Source organism: Acomys russatus, chromosome 8 (assembly GCF_903995435.1).
Source record: "Acomys russatus chromosome 8, mAcoRus1.1, whole genome shotgun sequence".
Taxonomy (NCBI): Eukaryota; Metazoa; Chordata; class Mammalia; order Rodentia; family Muridae; genus Acomys; species Acomys russatus.
In genome coordinates, this window is record NC_067144.1 from 53,797,104 (window position 1) to 53,823,193 (window position 26,090).

The 26,090-nt window shown below is 36.4% G+C and overlaps 1 protein-coding gene across 6 annotated transcripts in view; it reads right to left on the reverse strand.

The window, feature by feature from the left end:
* Positions 1 to 26,090, reverse strand: part of Robo2 (roundabout guidance receptor 2) — a 1,234,122-nt gene that overhangs the window by 67,131 nt on the left and 1,140,901 nt on the right. For all 6 annotated transcript variants that reach the window (XM_051150142.1, XM_051150139.1, XM_051150140.1 and 3 more), the window contains 8 exons: positions 23,717 to 23,888; positions 19,920 to 20,125; positions 13,512 to 13,593; positions 12,444 to 12,606; positions 10,475 to 10,641; positions 7,480 to 7,601; positions 3,409 to 3,640; positions 729 to 853 (listed from right to left, as the gene is read on the reverse strand). In XM_051150142.1, the coding sequence (XP_051006099.1) occupies positions 729 to 853; positions 3,409 to 3,640; positions 7,480 to 7,601; positions 10,475 to 10,641; positions 12,444 to 12,606; positions 13,512 to 13,593; positions 19,920 to 20,125; positions 23,717 to 23,888 (1,269 nt within the window). The remainder of the gene's footprint in view (positions 1 to 728; positions 854 to 3,408; positions 3,641 to 7,479; positions 7,602 to 10,474; positions 10,642 to 12,443; positions 12,607 to 13,511; positions 13,594 to 19,919; positions 20,126 to 23,716; positions 23,889 to 26,090) is intronic.

Genomic DNA, 26,090 nt, shown 5'->3' on the forward strand with positions numbered 1-26,090 from the left:
GGGGAGGACATTCTACTGGGACTCTAGAAGAGAGAAGCATGGAAGAATGGGGAAATAGAAGGAGCCAGAGGGTCCTAGAAACCTACAAGAAGAACTTTATGACAGGCAGATCTGGGCCCAGGGGTCCTGCTCAAACTATGGCACCAGCCAAGGACAATACATGCAGTAAACTTCGAACCCCTACCCAAATCTACCCAATGGACAGGACATTCTCCACAGTTGAGTGGAGAGTGAGGAATGACTTTCACATGACCTGTGGTGACCCATATTTGGCCACATCCTGTGGATGGGGAGGCCTGGTGGCACCTAGAGGAAGGATAACAGGCTACCAAGAAGAGACTTGATACCTTATGAGCTTATACAAAGGGAGGAAGTCCCCCTCAGTCACAGTCATAGGGGAGGGGAGAATGGGAGGATACAAAGAATGGGATAACAATTGAGATGTAATATGAATAAACTATATATATATATGATCTTTACTTCTACCTCAAGGCCCCCCTTCCTTCATTCCTGAATCACATTATATTAAAAACAACTCTTACTTTTCCAACAGAGTTGTATTTATTTGCCCTCATTGCATTCTCATTTCTATGCTCTCTTGTTCTTGCCTAAGATCCAACCAGAGCTGTCACTTCCCATGTGAGCTGTTAGGGACAGGCTGTGTCGCACTGGTGCGAAGATCTCTAGAGGAAGCTTAGCCTGGCCCTCCCTTCGCTAGCCTGGCTTACCTTATATTCCTGAATAACTCCGTTCTGGTGGTCTGGTGGTGGAGGATCCCAGGAAACACTAATACTTGTGCTGTTGTGGCTTCCGACTGTGAGCACAGTGACAGACTGGGGAGGGGCACTTGGGGCTGCAGAGGTAATAGAATGATTGGTTGCAAACAGTGAAGCTCTGGTATGCATTTGTTTACAGGACAGGGAAACAAAGACAAGACTCAAGTTTTTTGCCTTTCAGTTGTCCTGAACTTGCATATAGTTTTTTTTAACAAGTGACAGCTTGCTGAGAAACAGGCTTTAATTTTGATGCGTATTTTAAAATGGATGCAGCAAGTCTTAGACACTCAATAACAAATTAAACAGCTTACATTCTTACTTGTTTTTCTACGGTTTACAGCATGTTGTGAGTTTTCAATACTTATGGTGACCTCAGGGAGTGACAACAACTCTGACTTCAGTTTTGAGTAAAGAAGCCATAGGCTAAGATACTTACTGAGGTCAAACAGGAAATCAGAATTTAAACCCAGAAGTTGTGTATTTTATCTTTAATACTTTCTAATGGCTGTATTTCTAGAATAATACCTAACAACAATGGAAATAAAAATATTCTCAGATAAAATATCCAAAAATGCCACCAATCCTCATTTCTAGAGGATGTTTATTCTGTATTGTTTGAGACAGTATTTATAAGTAAAACCAGAAACAAAATTATAAATTTCACCAACACATTGCCTTTCTTTCCATACTGGGAAAAATAATTGACTATTAAGACCTGGCTTATAATTTAAGATTTAAAGCATATTTTATGTGGCTGGGTAAGGGACTCTGCTAGTAAAATTGAAAACGGGCTCGTGTTGGGTCAGATGTGAAATGAGGGGTTTTTTTTTTTATTTCCGACAGTCATTCCCTTCCTTTATAGTTTCTCCTATAACTAATTACAACCATGCTGAGAAGCAATGAGTGAGAAGCAGTTCCTGAATATAGACTTCAGGGCCCCCAATTCAGGGATCCCCAGAGCTAGGGAACACTAATTGTGCATAACTCAACCATTCTCAGTGAAGCTCTTAATTTAACTCGATAGCAGAAAGAGAAACATTGAGACATTCGGATGCCACTAAAAAAAAAAAAAAAAAAAAAAAAAAAAAAAAAAAAAATATCTATCTAGGGAATTAAAACAAAGAATTGTGGACCACTAAGGATTTCTATAAAACTATCAATGCCTTCATAGTACAACAATTTATGCCCCTTACAAATATCCTAAAATACATTTCAAAGGTCACCCATGAAGGTGCCCCATGTTTGGCAAATTTGTCACAGAGTATTTCATTGATATGACATATTCGCATTGAGATATAAGACACAGAGAGACAGCTGCTAATGCAGTTTCTTCCTGACTGTACCTCTATGTGACACTACTGCTCCAAAACCTAGCACAGTGACATATATGTGGCCATTGTGTACCAGCCTTGCAGTGATTAAGTAGTGGACTGTGCTGAAAACTAACACTTTGGAAGCTGGCTTTCCGCTTCTCCTTGCTGGCTAGGCATCCCCCTCAGGAACAGTCATAGGGGAGGGGAGTAAGGGGAAAATGGGAGGGAGGGAAGAATGGGAGGATACAAGGGATGGGATAACCATTGAGATGGAACAAGAATAAATTAATAATAAAAAAAATTAAAAAAAAAAAAAAGAACTCTTGCCTGCTCCCTGACAGGTCAATTACTCCAGTACTCAGCCTCTTTCTGCAGATTTGAAAGAACACGAATGGCTGCTCATTGCTCCCAGACTTGGACCAGCTGAGTCCATTTGTTACATTTACCCAGCCACAGAAAACAGAGACAAATGTGGACCAAACACTGGAAAATGTCTAATCCATGGGAAAAGTCTACTGCAGAGAAACCAATTTTTGAAACATGGAATAAATTATTCTAAGTTATAATTATGTGCCCCCTTTTTTTCTGGTGGAAGAAGTTTTCAGCATAGGCCAAGTTTGATAGAGCATAAATATTATTAGAAAGGGTAATTTATATATTTTTGGTTTTATATATCCTATAAGTAGCATGTTTTCAAATATATTCACTTCTGTCTGGATCTCACTGCAAATCAATGTGATGCTAACGTTTTTATTGTCTATTATATTATAGAAAATGTGTAACTTAAAAGCTGGTTGGTCCAGGCTTCTCTCTATTCCCACACAGTGGTCACCATGAAAAACCCGTTTTGTTTACTTGAGTATCTTATAGAATGTCTTCTGGAAACAAATGAGCTAGAGCCTCATAAACATACAGGAATACATTATGATCAGATTCAAATATCCTGAAACAGAAGGTTTAAGACAAAGATATAAGAAAATATTATTGTTTTCCTTTTTTTTTTTCCCTTTTGGCCTTTGTCTTTTTGTCAGATATAGAGTCTGACTACTCTCTCTCTCTCTCTCTCTCTCTCTCTCTCTCTCTCTCTCTCTCTCTCTCTCTCTCTCTCTCTCTCTCTCTCACACACACACACACACACACACACACACACAAGGACATGAGTTCCCACCATTTTAATTTATTTCACCGAATATTACAAGAAAATTACACTCCCTGGATTCACTCTTATATTAAACTTTTGTGGTTTTCCAGAGCAAGAACTAAAAAAGAAAACTACGTAAAATAAAAAAAACTTACTTTACACTAGAGATAATACTGACCTTCCTCAGTAGTCCGAACTGTTTTTGACTCACTGTCCATTCCTTGGAACTCGTTAAAATATGGTCTGACTTTAATTTCATAAGTCACTCCCTTTTTCAGATTCACTAGGACAGCACTTCTCTCAGTGGGCACTTTTGCGTCTAGATTCTGCCATGAAGGTGAAGCCTGCAGGCCGGATGTCTGACGGTACATCACTCTGTAGCCCTGAATAAACTGGGGTTGCCGATCCACCTGCAAAAAGCATACGTTAAGTGAGAGAAACAGGCAAGATGTCCTTAGGGAATTTGTCTCACTCTGCCCTTATCATGGCCAGAAGAACATCAACTGCTGCATAAGTATGTATATATTTTTCCACCTCTCCCCCATATAAAATCCCATAGTTGTTATAGACATTGTTGTTTTCCTCTGAAGAGAAACATTTTTAAATGTCTTATTGTTTCTTTGAAAGAGTCATACAATGTGTTTTGATGATATTCACTGGTCCTCCAACTCTTTATGGAATCTCTCTACTTTCCTCTGCCGCACTGGCCAGGACTATGCACTTTCTTTCTTTAAATTAAATTCTTCAAGACAATTTTGTGCTGCCCAAATATTCTTGGGTGTATGGCCTTCTACTGGAGAGTGGTCAACTTATCAATAGCTATATATCCTTTTTTTCTTTTTTTTTTTTACAAAACCCTTTCTCTCTTTTCCAGCTGCTAGCAACTGCCAAAATCTCCATGGTTTGGGGTGGGATTGTGTGCCCAGTTACCATCTCCAGGCTGGCATTTGTTTTGACTTGGTCTTGCACAGGATTTGTACAAGTTGTCTGGACTGCTGCTCTTTTTAGAGGTTTTATGGTTTCTTGAGTTACAGAAAGAAATGGCTTTTATGATTTAACAATAATAAAAAAGGAATGTCAAATCATTTTACTGGTTTTCCTTGCTTTATAAATGCATGATTTGAACATAAACTACCGAAGCTGCTCCTCCAATCAATATCCCACACTACAGCTTAGTATCCATAAGTTGAGAAGTTTGAAACCAAGCCATTTCGTTGCCAAAGTGTAAAGATTCATAAAAAGAAGTGAAATTACCTCATTTCAAGCAGTTCTGGAGAAATAAATAAAGAATGTGAATTTTTATTAGGGCTTCAAAAATTCGATGATCAGAACGCTATAAACAAAAGGGTTTTCTTTTATATCTTAACTGCTAATCTTTCTTGTTCTGTTGTGGCATGGTATTTTTGAGAGAAAGAAACCAATTGATGAATAATATATTGCAATAGTATTTTCATAAAATAAAATGCGCACATGCACGCACGCACGCGCGCACACACACACACACACACACACACACACACACACACAGAACTTCAAACAATACAGAATAGAACAAAGGAGTGTTTTTCTCTTTAGAATGCTTCAGCCAGAAGCCTTCTTACATGCTATTTTTAGGTTGATAGATCAGTTGCAAAACTAGAAATCCCTTTTCTTGTTGACAGATTTTTAACCCACAAAGATTCTCTGGAATTAGAGCTACACTTTTACTAAGCTGTATCAAGAAAAATTAAGTCTAACAAGTCTAGCAAGGTTGCTCATGTATGACCTTAGAATGCTCAGCCAGGCTACCAATTTGTGTTGGTAACAAACTGATGTGATTTCTGAAAATCAGAAGTTGCTCTGACATAAAATTAGGCAACTAAAGAACAAAAATTAAATTCACGAGAAGCAAAGAGAATTGTATTTTATTAAAACTTCCAGAGTTTAAAAAAAAAAATACAAAGCAAAACCTTGTTGCGTATGTTAAAACAACATTTAGTTTACATTTTATAAACTTCTCTGAATTCCCTTTAAGTGAATTTATACACTGAAAGAAAGACATAACTCACAATAATAGCTTGTTAATACTGAAAGAAGCAAGCTGTGTTTTTAAGAAGAACATTAAGCAGCTGTTTGGAGATGAAGGGAGTCTGTAAATCAGGGCAAATTGGTTTTATCCATGTTTGGATTTCATTAATTAAGTGTTTTAGGTACTTTATGAAGCTAGTGTTTACTACACAGCATTGCTTGCTCACTCCAGTGAGCACCGCCACCAGCCAGTCGATGGGAATGGTTTACTAATAATAGGAGTTTAACTTAATTTTGTGCAGTTGCGAGGCACTGCTGAGAGGGAGGAAACTGTTATTACAGGTGAAAGCAGAATGGAAAATGCAGAAAGTTGATCTTAAAAACTGAGGTGCTTTGAGCAAGTAGAGGCCCTACATCACTCCCTCCAGCTCTTCTTGATAGGTGATCACGTCCTACTTAAGTTTTATGCTTGTTCTTTATTTTATTAATAGACTAGGAAATAGATAGGTGGTCTTTTGGTATCTATTTAATCACAGTCTACTCACAAAATCTTAATGGTAAACAGGAACTAAAATATTCTTGCCTTAGTCCCTAGCACACCAGAGAATAAAATACTGCAAGTGCAATAATTTAAGTACACAACCCGCCTATTTTTGTGTTATTTTATAAAAATTTGTTACTTGACTAAATAGCATTAAATATTATTGTAATGGCCAGTATTCTAAGACACAATACTTCCATACTCTACACTGTAGCTGTCTTTAAATTCATGCTGTGAGTGATAGTCTTTTGTTGTTTTGCTGTTTAATATGCAGAAAGACGTCTTTGACTAAAAATTGCTTGTGTTATATGTATCATATTATGGCATTTGTCATTGTGTCACCTTTCTCAACCAGATTTGTGCTCCTACATACAATGGCCCTTGAGGTCTGGAATATACTTTGTACTGAAAAGTGGCCTTTGAACTGGATTTGTTTAAAGTAATTAGTTTTGAAAAGGAACCCAAACAATTGCTTTAATTATGTTCATACTTCAAATAATTTTATAAAGTAGTTGATAAAAAATATATACTTTGGCTGTAACCTGATTATAGAAGAGAGCTGATGTAAAGTGTGACAGAATTGTGTCTCTAATGTTCTGAATGCGAAGAAGTTAAGAACCAGTATGGTTTTGAAATTTGTTTAGCTACTTCGAAAACAATGAACATAGATACATACAGTTAAATATACCCTACATAATAATCACAGGAATGAAAGTTGGAATCATAAAAATACATCATTGTATGCCCACCAGAATGGTTACAACCTAAAACATAGAGAATCTTAAGTGCTGATGAATGGGAGAAAACTGGAAAGAATTTCAAAGAGACCAGTCAGTACACCATGACTATACTAACCAGAATGGCTGAATACTTATAAAATATTTAGCAAGTTCAACAAATGTTAAGTGACAAGTTAACTCACTGGGCAAAAATCCCTGGGGATATTCCAAAGACATGAAAATATGCACATTAAAAACTATCCGCAAATAGTTGTGGAAGCACAGTAGCCAAAGAAATGAAACATTTCAAAGGTTTACCATGTAAAGGTATAAAAAGACACTATCCATTGAACAAAATATTATTTAGGACTCTACTTCACATAGAAAAGTTAGATGTAATTGATTTTATATATGTACATTGCAAGAAAGAAAGTACTGATATGCATTGTGACACGAATGCAACAAGCACATTGTGCTGAGTGAATGAAGCCAGATACAAAAATGATTTATGTGATTCCCTAAACAGCAAAACTCCAACATTGATAAATCTATAGCAACATGGTATTTATTGGGCAAAGGGGGATAAGGTTGGGTTTGGGAGGGTGTGGTCACTATTGGCTATGGTGTTTCATTCTGGGATGGCTTTGCCATTCTAAACTTTGATTTTGGTGACGATCTCAGAGTATTAATCATGCTAAAAGCCTTGATATGTACCCTGTAACTTTGGCCTGTTAGCGGCATCTCAGTAGAGCTTCTAGAAGTCAGCACAGCGAAGGTCATATTTCCATTACAACTTAACTCTTACTAATTACTCTTTCTAGAGTTTCCTATAGTGAATATTTTACTTTATCTTTCTTGGCTACCCCTTGATTTGAAATGGTGTTTTAAATTTGGTTTTGGGTTGTTTTCCTTTTTTGCTTTAAAAATTCCAAATAGGTTGTGTTACTGTATATGAATCCTAATATAATCTATGTAAACTTACCGTCCACGTGACTTGAACAGTTGTAGGTGTCAGGACAACTGGAGTATGGAGACGGACAATGACATCTCCTAGTTCTTTCTGTACCTGTCTGTGGTCCACACCTTGTGCAGGAGGGCTGATATCTGCAGTTAGAGGAGAAAACGACTCCTAATTTCAAAATTCAATATTAAATTCCAGTGCATTTTATATAATCCAGTTCAGAATGAATTTCCAGATGGATTGAAATATGTCATGACAAAAATCAATATTGCATATAAACATATCATGTATATAAAACTGAGTGGATGTATGTGCATGTATGTGCCATGATTGTATGGCAAATTTTGTGATATTTGGCTTCACCAAAAGTTTCTATTAACAAAAGAGTGTTTGTAACTCTCCATTCCTACAGGGCTATATGGGTTTTGGAAGCTCGTTAGATTCTAGTTGAACCAGTGTCTACATTCTAATACTTGCCCAAAGAGATGTTTCTATATAAATGATGAGGCACTGAAGTATCTTCTGAGTTTTAAGCTAAGAAACATCTAAAATTGAAAATTAGAGGGTTTTTTTTTTCAATAAAAGTTACACATATGTCAATAGAATTATTTTTCCAATGTACTTCAATGCCAAGGTCAAATTTCCCTAAAATGATTTGACTTAAAAAAAAAAAAAGATATCCAACTCATACTGATTTCTCAATTTCTTTTTTTCTTCCCTCAGTTTGTACTGCAACATTCTATCAAAAGTGTGAGGTCTGTATGTCAGCTGCAACTTAAGTTGAGTGTGCTAACTTTAACTGGGACAGATATAATTAGGAACCACATAATGTAATTTTCCTTCATTTACACGTTTTTCATCTTCAACATAAGCAACTAAGTAAAGTGTGAATTTACTTAGAACAATATGTTCCATTATCTGAATACTTTTAACCTTTGCTGATGTAAATATGCTCTACTGTGATCTTTTCCTACATGTATTTAGAAGGCTTAATGAAGTAAGTGATTTTCAAAGTAAGTGGTCATTAAAGGCTTTGAAAGCTCAGACCTCAAAGACAATGCGTTCTTTGTAAAGAAATGATGTGTAGATTGCCAAACAGCTAGATGTGTGGCATCAAAAAATGAACCTGACATGCAGACACAAAACATGAATTTTCCTATTAAGTATCTGTTAAAGAGAAAATAGGTCTTCAGCTATGTGAAGTTTCTCAAAACAGGCTCTCTCTGTCTCTCTGTCTCTGTCTCTGTCTCTGTCTCTGTCTCTGTCTCTCTCTGTCTCTCTCTCTGTCTCTCTCTGTCTCTCTCTCTGTCTCTCTCTCTCTCTCTCTCTCTCTCTCTCTCTCTCTCTCTCTCTCTCTCTCTCTCTCTCTCTCTCTCTCTCTCTCTGTCTCTCTCTCTCTCATACACACACACACACACACACACACACACACACACACACCAAGACCTTCATTGATCTTTGTTGACCTTTCACTGGGTGTTACACTCTGAGTTATGTTCTGTGTCAAGACTCAGTGACTGGTGCAGTTACTGAAGATCATGAAGGTGTGCTGGATTCCTCACACCAGAGGCCCACCCAAGCTTACAGTTTCCCCACCTAGCTTAAACTGCGGGTACGCACAACAAAAACTGCTATCCACACAGGTAGAGCTATTATTAACATTTCTTGACTTAAGAAAAAAAAAACCTTCCATCTTTTCCATCTCACAGTTCAATCATTTAATTTACTCATCCAATCGAGACACATTAAAAGCAGTTGCACAGGGATGAGGGAAAAATGTAAAGTACTCTCAGGTCTCCAAAGCCTTTGTTGTGCTTTCTCTCTCTCTGGAGACAGGTTCTTTACCTACATACCCTTCATCATCATGGAAAATTAAGCACACTATGGCAGAGAGAACAAAAGCAAAGTGCCATCCCCTCCTCCCTCAACTGTCATCATGTCAGCCACGTTACCATCACGTGGTGACTTTATTTGACTTCATTCCTTTACCGCACCCTTCTCTGTGATAATGGCATGCTAGTCACTACCCCTGAACTACATTGTAATTATAATAATATTTTATGGCTGCATGGTGCTTTTCATAGCATAAAAATACTACTTTGAATTAGATCTTGTTCAAAGGCTCTTATAAATAAGAAATAATTAACCCTTTCTCAAGAACCCTGTGGGGAATAGGTTGTGACAAAGAATGAAGTCCCCATTTTCTATTGTATTACTTCTCTTACTAGTAGGAAAAGAAGGGATAATGTAACTGTGTTAAACCCTTACTTCAGTGACTTCACAGTAGCTGGAAAGGTAATAAAGAAAAAAGGAGAACAAAATTTCCATTCTGAAATTATTCATTTTCACATTCAAGAAGATGGTGGTTTGTAAGCCAGAACAATCACCTATGCCAAGAAAAAAAGGTGTATTTATTGTTTTCTGAAATAAATAGCTCTTTGATACGGCAGTTGTTACCAGTTGGAAACATACCACTTAGAAGGCATGCTAACTAAACTACTCAGGGCCCTGACCTCCTCCCATCTATAGACTGGAAGCTTGAAAACATGTGTCTAAGAGATTCAGGGTCACTGGTCCTTCCTACTCAACACCCACGCTGGGAGAGCCACTTGCCTGAGTGAAAACACGAAACATAGAATCAGGAAAACAAATTCTGGCATTCCTATCTGGGCATCTATTTTAAAAGGGTTTATTTTTTTCTTTTCATATTGTGTAGTGGAGAAGTGGAAACTTTTTTCTTTTTCATTCAGGGACTCTCATTCACAACACAAGTACCCAATTGTTTCTTCGTTTTACCTACATAGACCCCAGGAGGTCAGAAAGGATAGAACAGGAAGGTGATCTGAAAACATTATCTTCCATGGATGAGACCCAAAGAATCATGTACAATCAGAATAGACACATTAGCTTTACTCATTCAGTGTCCATGGTTTAAGTTCATACATCCCTCTCCCCTCCCCCTACTCCCTCCTCCCCCCGCCTAAAGCCAGTCATTTTTCACAGCTACTGAAGTTACCTTGTGTGCGTACAGGATCCGACATAGGACTTGGGTCACTGAGACCTTGGGGGTTGATTGCTCTCACCATGAACAAGTAGATTGTGTTGGGCCTCAACCCTCTCACTGTATAGAGGCTTGTCTTCACATGGTTTGCTACTGTCTGCCAGCTATTGCTCACGGATTGGCTGAAATAGGAAGGAAACTAATTGAAAGAACATTCATAATATAATAGCAAATGGAGTTGAGTGTCAATGACAAAGGTTAATGGCTGAAAATTAAACAGACACACACACACACACACACACACAACACTTGAAGTGTTCAGCCCAATAATGAAACATCTGGATGAGTTCAGTTTATTCAACAACAAAGCCGAGCCCACCTAACAGAGTGCCATGCACAACAAAATTAAACTCAGCCCAGGAGATGTCAAAGCCCTTTGCTAAATGCACAGCAGCCCACTAAATGAATACCTGTAGAAGGAACAAAGGCCAAAAATCACAACAGCAACTTTAAACAATAAATATGGTCCTCATAAATGCATATGTATATACCTTGCAAAGAATTAACCTGCAGAAAGAATAAATGGGCTACAGAGTAATTTATGCCAATATATTTTCCTGTAACAAGGTGTGTTTTCTTTTGCATCAATTCCACATGCAATTTTATAATAGAGCCTTCTAAAACTACATATCTGTAAAAGAAGAAAGGAAGCATGTAATGAATATTTTTCCCTTGGTGACATTTTTAATAAAAATTTACATTACACAGTATTGTGATCTCTCATCTCTAATTGATGAAGTATCTCAGATTCTGTGTATGGTCCCTTGTATAACTAGCCAAAATGGATGCCATTTAAAAGACTTAAGGGGACTTTTTGGCTATATATTTTTTAGCATCAAAAAGCCATCCAAAATTGTCAAACATGAAAATTGTTATTTTAAAATTTGCAAATATGTATTTATCATGAACTAAAATATAGAGTAGAAAGGCTGAGCACAAAGAGGTGCTCATTTGTCCTGATGACAGTGAAGGACAATGATTGGCGTTCAAACTGTGCAACTTGAAACAAAAGCACAGTGAAATTGAATGTAAAGCAACAAACAGTACCTACAGTTTTCCATTTTTACTTTACCATGCTTAGATCAAGCAATGTAATAAGATTCAATGATTTATCATCTGTATCTCTGTACTCATGACAAATATTTCATATAGCACATTGAAATATCTTTTCATTCAATAACTAGAAGCACATGGAATTGATCTCTTAACTCTGGTATTCAATTTTCTTGCAGGAATATCCAATATATTTATTCAAGGACATAGCCTCAAAACATTGGAATTGTTTTATATTTGTGCCCTAATTATTAGGAATATTCTCAAACCCAATGTGCCAATATACACTGAATAATTTTAATAAGTGTATATGTCTAGCTACGGTGTGTTCTTCTAGGGTTAATGTCCCAATGTTAGACATATATACATATGTTTTTCTCAGATATGAAGAAAAATGAAATCATTATAAAATAGATAAATGGATACATCTAGGGAGCATACTATTAATCAAGGTGACTCAAACTGAGAAAAAACTGTGTTCTCCCTCAAATATATATGTATTTATATATATGAACATTTTGAAACATAAGGTGTCTGAGAAAGCACAGAAATAGGTGCTGAGAAAGTATTGAGTGTAGACAAAAGGCAATGTGTTACGGTGTGCATGCTTAAGGGTCAGGTAAAGAAAGATGGAGCAATTATGTTATAAAATTTCTCCAGTAACAGACAATGAATTTTATTTTCAGTCTTGTTATTAATTGCTAAATGAAAGGTTTATGTCTAAATCTGAATAGTTTAGCATAAGTGGATTTTCTTAAAGCACATGAATTTGCCCTTGACATAAGGCCTCGGGGTTGCTAAGGTGAGATCGGAGCATACAGGAACTAAGACAGGAATCCAGAGAAGAATAGAAACAAGAATTGCCTCCTACCTGAAAGCCTCAATGATATATGCACTTGCTGGAAGAACTCCAGGGGTACCTGGTTGCCAGGATAATGTGACACTGTTTTTAGTAACATCAGTGACCTGTGGTTTGGATGGTGGCCCTGGCAGGTCATTTGTATCATAATTTTTACTGATTGTTGCTCCGGATTCTGTAGAGAACAGAAAAACTTCATTCCTGATTTTGTAAGCAGACCATAAATAATGCTTGAGAAAGGAGACGTTAAAGAAATTGACTTGACAGTATACAATTCATCTTCATAAATCAGGTAGGTGTAAGCTATTAGCTGGTTTTCCTACATGCTAATAAATTGTAGTTTTCCTTTTATGAATAATCAGTATAATCACTTGCATTACAGAATAAATCAAGCAACAAGGCTAGGAGGTACAAACGTAAGGAGTTCCCTATACACGCCAACTAATGTGTGAGTTCAAAACTGACATTGAATGTGACTTCGGTTTACATGCAAGGCATGTAAAAACTTTTACCCACCATTACATTGCTATATAAATATGCCTCTCTTTAAGAACTCACCTGTTTTGGTTGTGAGCCTAGCCTTTAACAGCTGAGACATTCTCCAGTCCAGAAGGCTGCAGATGATGCTCCAATGTTACAGAGAATTTTGGGTGACTGTTCGGGCAGCAAACTGTCTCTGTCATTTTCTTATTTTGGAAGTTGCTAACTTGAACTTCCTGTCTACTTAGGTAATCAATTTTATTCTTTCTCAAGTTTCTGATGCGGGTGAAGCCCAGATAGTTTAGTTTACAATTAAGCTTAGTTGTTTAGGGGATAAGATGTTTTTAGTACTAGATAGATATTATAAGTTGACAGAGATGAGATAGGGTAGATGTTGATTCATATTCAGAATTTTAGACTCACCAAGTTTTCTCCAAGGTTGCTAAATGCAAATAGCCTAAACACTATGAATCTAACATTTATATAATTCCTGATTGTTTTGTGGTTTTTCTTACAGCAGGTAGTTTACTGTATTTATGTGTAATAATAGATGTAGATGTAAAAAATAATTAAAAATAAAAAGTCTTAAAAAGAACTCACCTGTTACATCCAGCACTGCACTCCAGGAAGTCTCCCCACTTGAACTTGTAGCCACACAAGTATAAGTGCCAGTATCAGAAATCTAGCACACATGAAAAAAAAGAATCCAGTTGTGATCAACTGTAATCACTTGATCTTGAATTAGGGTAAGGTGTGTGTGTGTGTGTGTGTGTGTGTGTGTGTGTGTGTGTGTGTGTGTGTGTGTGTGTGTGTGTGTATGTGTGTGATTTAAGCAACCTTTTATTATAACTTTTTCCTTTTTTTGATTTTTTTAATTTATTATAATGTATTCACATTACATCCCTACTGTTATGCCCTCTTTCTTAACTTCCCATTCCTGCCCTTCCTCCCTTTACCTCCACATTCCCTTCCCCAAGACTTCACACTAGGGGGGGTCCTCCTCCCCTGCCATCTGCTCAGAGTTCATCAGGTTTCCTCATGGTAGCCTGTATGCATTTTCTCTGTGTGCCGTCAAAGCCTCCTGGCCATGGAGCAGTGATCAAATCTTGGGCCCTGGAGTATATGTCAGAGAGCCTGAGGCAGTCCCCCCTGTGCCCCTCCCCATGTGGAGAATTAGCTGTTTGTGGTCTACAGCTGAACAGGGATGCCAGGTTCTCTGTTTGCATTGCCCTTGGCTGGTGCATCAGTTTGTGAATGCCCCATGTTCAGAACTGCTGGCCTTGACCATCTCCCTGTGGGGCTCCTGACCTCTCTGGGTTCTTTCGTCCCTCAACTCTTCCATACAACTCTCAGCATTCTGAAACTCCAGGTTATGTTTCTGCAACTAAGTGTTATTTGTCTGATAAGATTTATGTATTAACTTTTCATGCCTCCATTGTAATATTTACTTTTAACACTATATTCTTTTGAGATTCCATTGTGTCACTGTCAAATATGAACAAGCCAACTTAGAATTCATGTTGACTTCTAAATGAATGCATTTCAATAGTTAAAAGTACCTAGGACTAATGAGATAATGAGACAGCTGTAACTCTGAGAAGGGCAATGCATGTAGGTATAGGGGTGTTGGCGTGTGTGTCTATGTGTGTGTATGTATTTGTTTGTTTGTTAGTTCATTTGTTTTTCACAATAGGGTTTCTCTGTGTAGGTTTGGCTGTCCTGGACTTGCTTTGTAAACCAGGCTAACCTCACAATGATCTGCCTGCCTCTGTTTCCTTTTTTTTTTTCTTTTTTTATTATTAATTTATTCAAATTATATCTCAGTTGTTAGCCCCATCCCTTGTATTCTCCCATTCCTCCCTCCCTCCCGCTTCCCCCCATTCCCCTCCCCTATGTCTGTGACTGAGGGAGACTTCCTCCTCTTGTATATGCTCATAGGGTATCGAGTCTCTTCTTGATGACATATTATCCTTCCTCTGAGTGCCACCAGGCATCTCCATCCAAGGGACATGGTCAAATATGGGGCACCAGAGTTTGTGTGAAAGTCAGATATCCTTCTCCACTTATCGGTGGAGAATGTCCTGTCCATCGGTTAGTCTGGGTAGGGGTTCGAAGTTTACTGCCTATATTTTCCTTGACTGGTGCCATAGTTTGAGGAGGACCCCAGGGCCCAGACCCACCTATAGTTTTCCAGGACCCTCTGGATCCTTCTATTTCCTCATTCTCCAGGTTTCTCACACCTAAAGTCTCAATAGTATGTCCTCCCCTCTGACCCACTTTCCTGGTAGGTAAAGTTTTCCATGGGGACGTACCGCTTGGACTAGCCTCTGCTTCCTTGATTGCTGAGATTACAGATGTGTGCCACCACACCTGGCTCAAATGTTTTATAAAAGATTTTTTTTCTTGTAAGAAATGTATTTTCAGCCAGGCGTGGTGGCGCACGCCTTTAATCCCAGCACTCGGGAGGCAGAGGCAGAGGCAGGTGGATCGCTGTGAGTTTGAAGCCAGTCTGGTCTACAAAGTGAGTCCAGGATGGCCAAGGCTACACAGAGAAACCTTGTCTCGAAAAACCAAAACAAACAAAAAAAAAAAAAAAAAAAAAAAAAAAAAAAAAAAAAAAAAGAAAGAAAGAAAAAAAAAAAGAAATGTATTTTCTACTTATAAATAAATGGCATGAGAGTAGCACTCAATGACAAAGTGACATCATTTTGAGATAAAAATCTAATGGAAAAACAGTAAAAAACTAAAACAAAACAAAACAACAGCAACAAAATTCATCCCTATGGAGCCTTGACATTTTGAAATAACTACAAGCAGAAACAGAGCCAAAAAAATGTGTTTTTTTTTTTAAAGCATATTTAAAACATCCAAAATTATTGATACTTTAAAATGTCTTTGTTGCCCATTAAAGAATAATCAAGAACTTTTAGAATAGTTGGAAATATGATCAAAAGTTGTCTCTTACAAATGTAAAAGTAAAAAAAAAATATTCTTGACAAAAAAGCTTGAAGGTTAGTAAACATAAAACTTAATTATCCCCATGGCTTTTGGGTTTTAGAGGCTTGCAGTACCAACATTTATTGCCAATAGGTTAGTGGAGTAGGAAAAATAGATGGGAATCAATATCAAAGCATAAGTGAGTTTAAGGCAAACAAGAGATGCAGGACTTAAGTTCTGTGGTGACCAATGAGCATCAGTCTGTGTTCTGAATTGCATCTTGAGAGCCTAAGGTTGTTTCTTATATTTCATGAGCTCTTTCTTAAAAATCTATGTCATGCACGGCACACTTGGTGTGGAGTGCCACACCTTCAGTTTTAAAATTAATCTATGACTCCGTGTCATAATTGATTCTCAAATAAAGCACTGGTGCATAAAGTTACTGCCATGCCACCATTTTTTATTGATTCTAAATGTCATTATGTATTTAACTTAAGTTTGAAAGTGCTCTACCATGTCACTCTTTTCCATACCATCTCTGTACAATTGTCTTCTATCTTACAGGGGTGATAGGAGTAGCCATTGTGGAATAAGCCATCCTTTGAAATGTGGCTGCGAGTACATTATAGTCATTAGGAATCTTTGCATTTAAGAAGCATCACTCACAAGCCAAGTATAATGAGCTGAGGTTGGATTTTAATGGGGCGTTCATTTGAATATGGGCTGCGAATGTGTAAAAGAATTTGCATTTTATGATAGCTGTTGAACTAAAATGTAGCACTTGTTATTCTGTGTAAAAAGAAGAGTATGTAGGTAATGCATCGTAACTGCATCCCCTTGTCATTGTGTGGAGAGACGAGCCTGACATTAGCTGTGGTAGGTAGGCTTTAATGAGTACTGGAATATTCAACTTCTCAAAAGATACAGATTCTGATACCAATTAGCTGGACCAGAAGAACTTAGCATCCATCATGTTATTTTTGTTCTCTGGCCTATGCACTGAGGAAAGAAATCATGAGACACAAAGGACTCTGACCTATAGGAAACCTCTTGTCTACACCAGGGAAGTGGTAAAGCCTGTTGTAATCCTTCTTTAACAGCGTCCATTGTTCAGGAAAGGAACAACATGCTCAATTTGGAGCCGATCAAAAGTCCAAATGGCTTCTTGGTCTCACTCTTGTGTTGCTAGGATCACCCTCACCAGTGCTATTTGTGTGTGTGTGTACTTTGACTTCAGATAGGAAGTATTCTGATCAAGAGTGCTTCACTTTTTCCTCTCCTTATCCTTTCATCCCTGACCAATTTTTTAAAAGAGGGAAACGAATACGTTAGCTTACTTTATCATCCCTTTTCTCCTTGGACAGTTAGCTACAAACAAGCCTCCTGGGGAATGGCATCTCAGAGATGCTACGGGAAGACCAGTACAAGGAGTCAAGCTCCTTTGACATTATCAAGCATCTACCTTTAATTACACCTCTCTCGCACTCTCTAGCTAACTCATGGATCTTTACTATCTATGAGGACATGTCCTTTAATGCCGCAATACAACAAAAAAGCACTAACTTTCACGGCCTAAGTCTGCCTTTATCTCAAAAACAGGTTAAAATGCTTATCTAAGGAGAGCTAGTATATATTTTTAAAAAATAATTTCATATTGTTCAAAGAAAATTTGCTAATTCATGATGAATTTAAAAATACATATTAAAGAGTCCATATTAATTTATTTTCCTTTGACAGAACTTGGCAATATTTTCATCTAGAATACTAATCAATTTGTTGTTATTAATGTTAATATTATTTATAAATGTATTAAAGTTTATCTATGATTGTTCTTCTCTTTTGAAAATATACATAGTACACTGATAAATTACTACATAGATGTGTAATTGTAGATACATTCTATCCTACGAGAAGAATCATCTTCATTTGATGATTGCACCATATTGCACCCTTTCCCTGGCTTCTGAACGTGAAAATTCAAGAAAATTCAGTAAGTTTGAATTATCTATCAATGTATCTATGTATCTATATAGCTGTGTATCTGTGCATTTATCTGTCTGTCTATGTATCTATCTATGTATCTATCTATCTATCAGCTATTTAATGTTTGTATGTTTCAAGGCTCCTGTTGGGAGGTCATAGAAAGCTTAAGTATAAATTCTCTCCTCTGTTTCCTGTATGTTTCTTAGGACCTGAACTCAGGTAATCAGGTGTGATGGCCAATATTCTCACTGAGTCAACTCACTCGCTGGCTATGTTATATGATTCGTTTATTTATTTTTCATCATCTTGGTTTCCAATTTCTGCCCAAGTGCCAAACTATACTAATTGTTCTTCCACTGAATAATTATCAACATTTATATAGTATCATGTTACCTATGTCAATTCTGGCTCTCAGCCCCAGGCCTGTTATTGTTTAAAAATGCTCTACTCTACTGTTATACCTGCTAGCTGTGGCCATGCAGGTTGCTGCACTATACATGGGAGAGTGCATAGGCTGTGCAGTCAGTGGCCAGGGAACCTTCATAATAACAGCTCCTAGGTTCTCACTTCTTATGTAATCCCTCATCTCACTAACATGGTGGTGAGGCCTTTAGACTTGTTTCTGGTCATTAGCATACTTGAAGGTTATGAATCATGCCTGAGATTTTGTACCAGGAGACTGAAATGCTCACTTCTGTTGGCAGCTGTCATGCTGACATTAAAGATATGAGCACTCATGTTAGGAAGACCCAGATAGCAAAAGCCTAGAGGCCACCACCAGCCAACTCTCAGAGCATGGTGGGTATTTAATCTAGTCATCACAAGCAACTCTAGGCAACCAACAACCCCACTGCATTGCTTGAAAGTAAATCAATCTTCCCTCAGTATTCTGACAAGCCCCTAACATTAATTGACAATTACAACATTACAATACTTGTAGCAGAAACTTTAGCTAACTCATGCCATGCTTTTAATTCAATTTTTTAATAGAAATCATGAGGGGAAAAACTGTGTTGCTTTAAGCCACTGTTTTTGCTAAAAACCTTGTGAAATACTACTAGAAGAATAACACAATATTCTGAGTCACAGATTTTTGGGGTCAACTTTCATGTAGATCCAACTTATCTCACTTTGAGGAACAGTCATTCTTTCTTAAGTACATTCATTAAAACACCAGTTTTAACTCATTCTTATAAAATTTGTAGCAACCTAACTAAAAATGTTAGGGCTTTGTTAACTATCCAAACATGCCTCATATGAACATAGTTTCATTCTTATATTCTTGGCTGAGCCAGTTTATTCTTGGCTTACAGTCTTCTAACCTTACAGTCTTCCTTGACAGAGTAGAATTAGAAGCTTTTATTATTCTCCAATGAGGTTATTTTTCAGCGAGATCCATAACTCTCTGTTCAAGGTTGCTTGTTGCTGTATTGGAGGGGATGCAGTAAGGTTTGTTTTGCAGGTATGAATTCTTACCTTGGATTACCAACCCCACTTCAATATGTGTAGAAATGGTGCCATGTGTCAGTAATCCCAGTGTTAAGAAGGTGGAGAAAAGTGGTTACCTGGGACTGCTGGACCAGTGAGCCTTTTATACTAACTGAGCTCCAGTCCCAAGGGAGGCCCTGTCCTTTCCTGTCACTCTCTGTCTAAAGGAATGCCATGGTGGAGGGGTCTTGAAGAAGACATCCAGCTTGTCCTCTGACTTCTATGTGCTCACACACCTTCACACAGATGAATATACACATACAAAATTTAAAGATATACATATATACATATGTATGTATATATATATATATATATATATATATATATATTAATATATACCAATTTTAATTTCATTACTGACAGGCACATATCCATATGCCCAAGTGAGAAGATTCTAGGTAGAGTGTGAAATAGTGAATTACCAAAGGACAATATTCTTTCCTATAATTTCAATTAATCATTGTTGAACCAAGCAATAACATGACCTATCATAAAATGTACAGCAATCATGCTGAGGTATGTGATTTTTTTTCTGTACACTGTGCAAATTTCCCTTAGAGCAACACTGCTGATAAGGTCAACAAGCCAAATACTACTTACCCGTAAATTTTTAATCTGTAGCGTTCCTTGGTCTTGGATTGTAGCTCTTGGCTCTCTACCCAGAAAGGTAAAGCCTTCCTTTAGCCAGCTAATTATGGGAAGAGGCTCACCAGTGGCTTTGCATTTCAGTAGTGCTGTACCATCTACTGCAAGTGTTTGGTTTATTGGTCCTTGCAGGATTATGGGTGGAGGTCTATCTGTCAAAACTAATAGGTAAAAACAAACATTTAGACTTCCAAGACATTCAGTAATCTTGATATATTGACATGAAAAGAAAGATTAAACACCCAAAGCCCTTTAACATTATTGATAGCTTACTTTGCCTTTTTAATATCTACAATATTTTCCAACTATATACTTTAAACATACAAATACATATAGTGTACTAACACCACCATTGTTTTAATTTATTGTGCATTCATTATAATTAAAATGATTTGGGGATAATTTTTGACATTTTAGAAAGGTTGAATTGCATAGAAGAGCTTAGCATGATGAAATTAAAATAAAAAATATTAAGTAGCTTCTACTAGCTGCCAATCATAAATTGTTCATGTTTTTGCTCATAGACATATGTATTAAAAAAGTATCTAGGGGACATATTGCTTGTAAAGCTAACCTGCACCTTTGCTTTTTGTTATAAATACATGTGTATAATATAATTTATTATTCATAACGTCTGCCGAATGCTGTTTACATAGGCTGATATGTTTTTGTGGATGATAAAACATTAGACCTTGAATAATTTATATACAAAATCATAACATTGGGTCTTCAAACTATGCTCATGTCATTTGAATGAGTTTGTTGAAGAGGTACATACAGCTAAGCAGAGTGAACCCATCAACTGGAATGCATAACATGAACAAATTTATTTTTCACTTATAATCAGTGTTTACAGTCAGCAGAAATTCAAAAGTTCTAGCTCAGTGTGCTTTTTTGCTTAGGAAACATCATCCTATAGCATAATATTTATTGTTTTCAGATATATCTTAAGTGGTTTATGAAATATCCCAATGGCTGACATTGTGTAAATGGTTGGTAGAAAAAGAAACTTGGTTAAATAATGTGTTTCTTTAAGAATTCATCATAATACCCCAAAATCAAACTGATCTGCTTTTGCTAGAAAAGATGTCACTTAAAAGAAAATGACAGCACAGTGGGGCACAGAGGCAGGCGATCTGTGAGTTCGAGGCCAGTGGAGTCTACAAAGTGAATCCAGGATAGCCAAGGCTACACAGAGAACCCATGTCTTGAAACAAAACAAAAAAGAAAAAAAGAAAAAAAAAAAAAAAAAAGAAAATGACTATAATAGAATAGACAAAACAGATTTTTTGTTCAATTTTTAAAACCTTGTGTACTTTAATTTTATATTGTACATTTAAACATATATGTGTATATAGAGGTATATGTAAATGCATGCATGATTTATATACAAAACACTAATATATCTTATTTAAGTTACATTAAATGCATTCTACATGCCAGTACATGATAAGAAATTAAAAATTTCATTTATCGACATATTATGACATAGATCTTTGCATCTGAATATATTCAGTATTCTGAACTACCTTAATCTAGTATGTCAATTCCTGAAAACCAACTAGAAACTGAAACACAGTTATCTGTTCAACACAAGCCAAAATTACAACCTTCTTCTGTTTTAGTAATTATTCTTAAATTATGAAGTAAATGAAATAGTTTAGTACAATAAGGATGCATAGCATTACAGTAATTATAACAAACCAGGACAGATGGAAGTTCAACAGTAAGGCTTACAAATTTTCAAGTTAAACTTAATGCACCAACCCTTATATACAATTTTATAATTGAGCGAGAAAATGGGTGTTCATTATATTTCTAAAATGTGTTTATCAAATTTTAAATGTTGTAGTGTATCTGTTTCAAGTTAAATAGCTATGCAGAGTTCCAGTAATTTCTTAGAGCCTGCTTTTATTGTCCTATCTCTGACTTCATTAGACACAACCAAGGGTCAGCTAATTAGAACTTCCTCTTCCTTTCGCCCCCTACCTAGATGACTAATTCATTGCCTTTTGAATGACTCTGATCAATAAGGTAATTGAAAATCTCCTGGCTAGCAGAAATTTCAGTCTCAGGGATGTGTGGCTGAAAGAGGACCACAGGTTTCCATGACACTGAAGTCAAAGGTTAAATGAACATTTAGGATTTTCAGTGATCTGTGAACAACTCTGTGGTCTTCTCTAATGACATGCTGTAAATCCTTAATAAACCATTCAGATAAGACCACAGTGTGGCATTTATTGTCAACAAAAGGTGTAAAATATATTTTATATCTATATGCTTTTTAAATTTTATTGACATTACCCATAGAATGGCCATTACAATTTTTTTTTTTTACTTTTGAGAAAACAGTTGAAGAATCAAAAAAGAAATGAACATTCTGTAAATTAATGAAATTTTTAAAAATAAAGATATATTTAACATACATATTTAAAATATCAATATATTAAATGCTTTGGTACAAATATCTTATATTCCAAGCATTTATTTCTAGCCATTTTCATGGGCATAAAACATGAGAACTTTACAGATGTTAATCATTCTTTTATTCTGGTAAAGAAATATGGAGGCTCAGGGGACCAAAGGTCTTGCTGTCTATGGCAGCCCTTACTCATCACAGTTACCCTTGAACTGGGTTTCTCCTTCAGTTCCATGTCAGGAAATTCTCTGCTGCACTGGCAGGTGAAACCCATAATCTCTGCGCATCTCCGTAGACAGGCTTTGTCTGTGCTGTCTAGCCCTGCACCATTCTTGACACAGTACTAAATTGGACCTAGCCATGGGCAGATATTAAAAGATATTGCCTCTCTATTTATTTTAAATTGCCTTTTAATCTACATGCAAATCTGGAGTATAGGAAAGTAATGTGACATTTACCAGCTCTTTTAAAAAGAAAGAAAGAAAGAAAAGAAAAGAAAAAAGAAGATAAAAGAAATGTCGGAGAGTACACAGATCAAAGGCCCTGTATCTCATAAGTTAGCCTTAAGAGGGGAAAATAGTCAAAATAAAGGGAAAGACTCACAAAAGTAAAACAAAAATAAAGAGTTTTTAATTTAAGACATCAAAGACAAAGGAAAAATTCCTGTATACGGCTTACACATTTTGCTCCCTGAGCTGTCAAGTGCATTAAATAAACTTCTGGTGGAAAAAAAAATATCAGACCTTTTTCAACTTCCAATATAAATTAAAATTCAAAATACATATGTGCAAGTAAAAAAATAAAAATTTTAGCATTCATCACTACTTCAGAATGTATTTAATTAATTTAACTTAGTGAATGTATAATTAAAGTTGGAAGAATGTCATAATGTGATTAGCTAACTAAAATCTCATTTCTGTTTCACAGATGATATTTAAAGATGGTATTTCCTACTCCTCTAGTCCAATAAAAGTATTAATACCCACCAGAAGAAGCCATGCCAGGAAAATATTCAGTGAAAACATATGCATTACATTTGTGGACATGACGAGTGACGTCTTTTGTTTAAAATAACACACCACACCACCATAATTTTAATGAACTATATCGCTGTCTTTGATGCTCTTTTTCTTAGGGAAATGGGTGCTATAAAATCTGAGAGAATTGAAACTATTAACAATTGTTGCTTTACTTATGTAAATATAATATACATTCTTAATCAAATGTATTGTATACACATTGATGCAAGTGATACAGCAAATCAAATCTCCCCCAAACCTATCATAGATATCAAAGTTATTATTTTCAAGAGAAAAGTCAAGTGACATCTCACCATCAGTAACCTCCAGCTGCGCTTTCGCTAAAATGCTTCCTGCCACCGTCAGGGCCTGGCAGATGTAGTAGCCTGCATCTGAACGCTGAACGTTGGTGATGGTGAGGTCCCCGGTGGGGGACACTGAGCACCGGCTATTGGGCTGTTGAGGTTGGTTCGGGAAAAGTAGATTCTGCGGAAAAACAAAACAAAACAACAACAACAAAAAAAAACCAGTCTCTTCACTGTTTTCCCCTCCACAAGGAAGGTTTTAGTAACAAAAATTGTAACCACGATGGGATTATGGTTGGAAAAATAAAACATACAGATTTAAAAACACGTGGTACTGAAATGACTACGTGAACCACGATAGGGCTGACTGGGAAATATTTTTCTAGTCATAGTCTGTGAGCTACTAAGTCAGTATGTTCTAGCTGAAGGAACAGTCATCTGCAGCTTTATAGTCCATAGTATCATATTTCAACACTGAGATCTCCAAGGCATTGACCAAATCAGGGTCATTAACATAACCTTATATCAACCATCTACTCCCTATTATGTGCTAGTTACATATTTCAGCTTTGAAATTTAGTTCCTCCAGGTTTAAAATAAACAGGCAAAACATTGCTCATATGACCAAGGCCTTGAAAGGCCTTGAAAGGATGTTTGAGTGTAATTGTGAGTAAGGAGGTATCTTACAAACTGTACAGTAACAAGCAATGTCAAATATCATTGTTGACCAAGTTGAATGTTAGGACAAGTTCTGAAGAATATATATCTTGTACCCAGACCAAAGGAAGCTTATTCTATACAAAATTTTCATAGAAAGCCATAGCAGCTTCCAAAAGAGCTATGAGAAAGTGCTATGATCTAAGCAAGGTTAAGTCAGTTATTTAAAATCAATGAAGGCTACAGCATGGCTCTGAAAGTGTGCAAGCAACCTCTAAGACTTTCATAGTACTACTTTCTTTAAAAATAGTTTACAACCCACTTCATTAAAGCCTGTCACACAGCTAATAACAGTCCAATCACAAATGCCTAAAGTTCTTCTATGGGAACAGCATCATTAATTTGGATGACCTATGCTGTTTTACTGTTGTTCAATTAAGAAAAACATGTGGATACAATAAATCATACTGAGGTATGTTTCTAGCTGCATTATAAATAAGGACATATCAATTTTTATGTTGTATTTACTTACAAAAGGGACATTAGGACCCTCTGGGATCTGTTTTGCAATATAGTAATTAATTTTCCAGGTTTGTAATTAAACAATTTCAATAAGTAGAAATCAGGAGGTAATAACATTCAATTAAAGGCACAAGACACATTTTCACCTTAAAATATTTTTACCCTTGAAGTAATGCCAGTGGAAGAGGATAAAATAGGGTATTAACACTTTTCAATTACGCTAAATGACTTTAATCCAGCAAATGATGTCCTACTTTAATTAGAAGCTCTTCTCTTTATTGCGACATGATGGATGTCCACTTTATTAGATTCAAGTGTGACACTATAAGCCCACTTTACATAAACATTACTGTGCTATTAAATGCTGTCTATAAGGAGCAATGTTTGCTAGCATGTCAGGAATATAATTTCCAACTGCTGTTGCCCTCTTCCCAAAGTTACACTATGATACAATGTTAGATGTTTTCATACACTTGAAAGATAATCTCCTGTGGAATCCAAATATATTACAGTTATAAACCATCTAAAAGAGAAGGGCCTAAATTTTAAGGGCAATTGAAAATGATACAATAACTCAAAGTGCACACTTTCCTTCAATTAGCCATTAGAATACTAATTTACATTGCACTAATCCATCAGATGGGCTAATTCTCCCCGGATCTCTTCTCTGCAGTGTAATATCATTCTACCTTCTGAATGATTCCTTGACACGTAAAGTGGCATTTGATTGAATTTAATCCATCATCTCTATTCCCAGTTGTATGACATAGGCAAAAGAAATGGATCACAAGCCAAGCCCAGGAACTCTGCAGAGCACTAGTAATGTTGCAGCACCCTGTTTGTACTAATTGGCATTATGAACACAAGTTGAGGAATATGAGTCATTAAGTTCAGAATTTTGACTCTTTCTACTTACTGATGGCTAGAGAGAGAGAGAGAGAGAGAGAGATCACTATAAAAGCTGGATGATACTGGAGACTGAACTCTTGATAGCATCCAAAATTCATTAAATAAAAATTTCTAGTGTATTCAAACATTTTACCTTTATAGGTTTTTAAAAAAATATTTTTTATTTTATGTACATTGGTGTATGGCCTGCATATGTGTCTGTTTGAGGGTATCAGATCATGAAGTTACAGAAAGATGTTACATGTGGATGGCTGGGATTTGAACTTGGGGCCTCTGTAAGAGAAGTCGAGTGCTC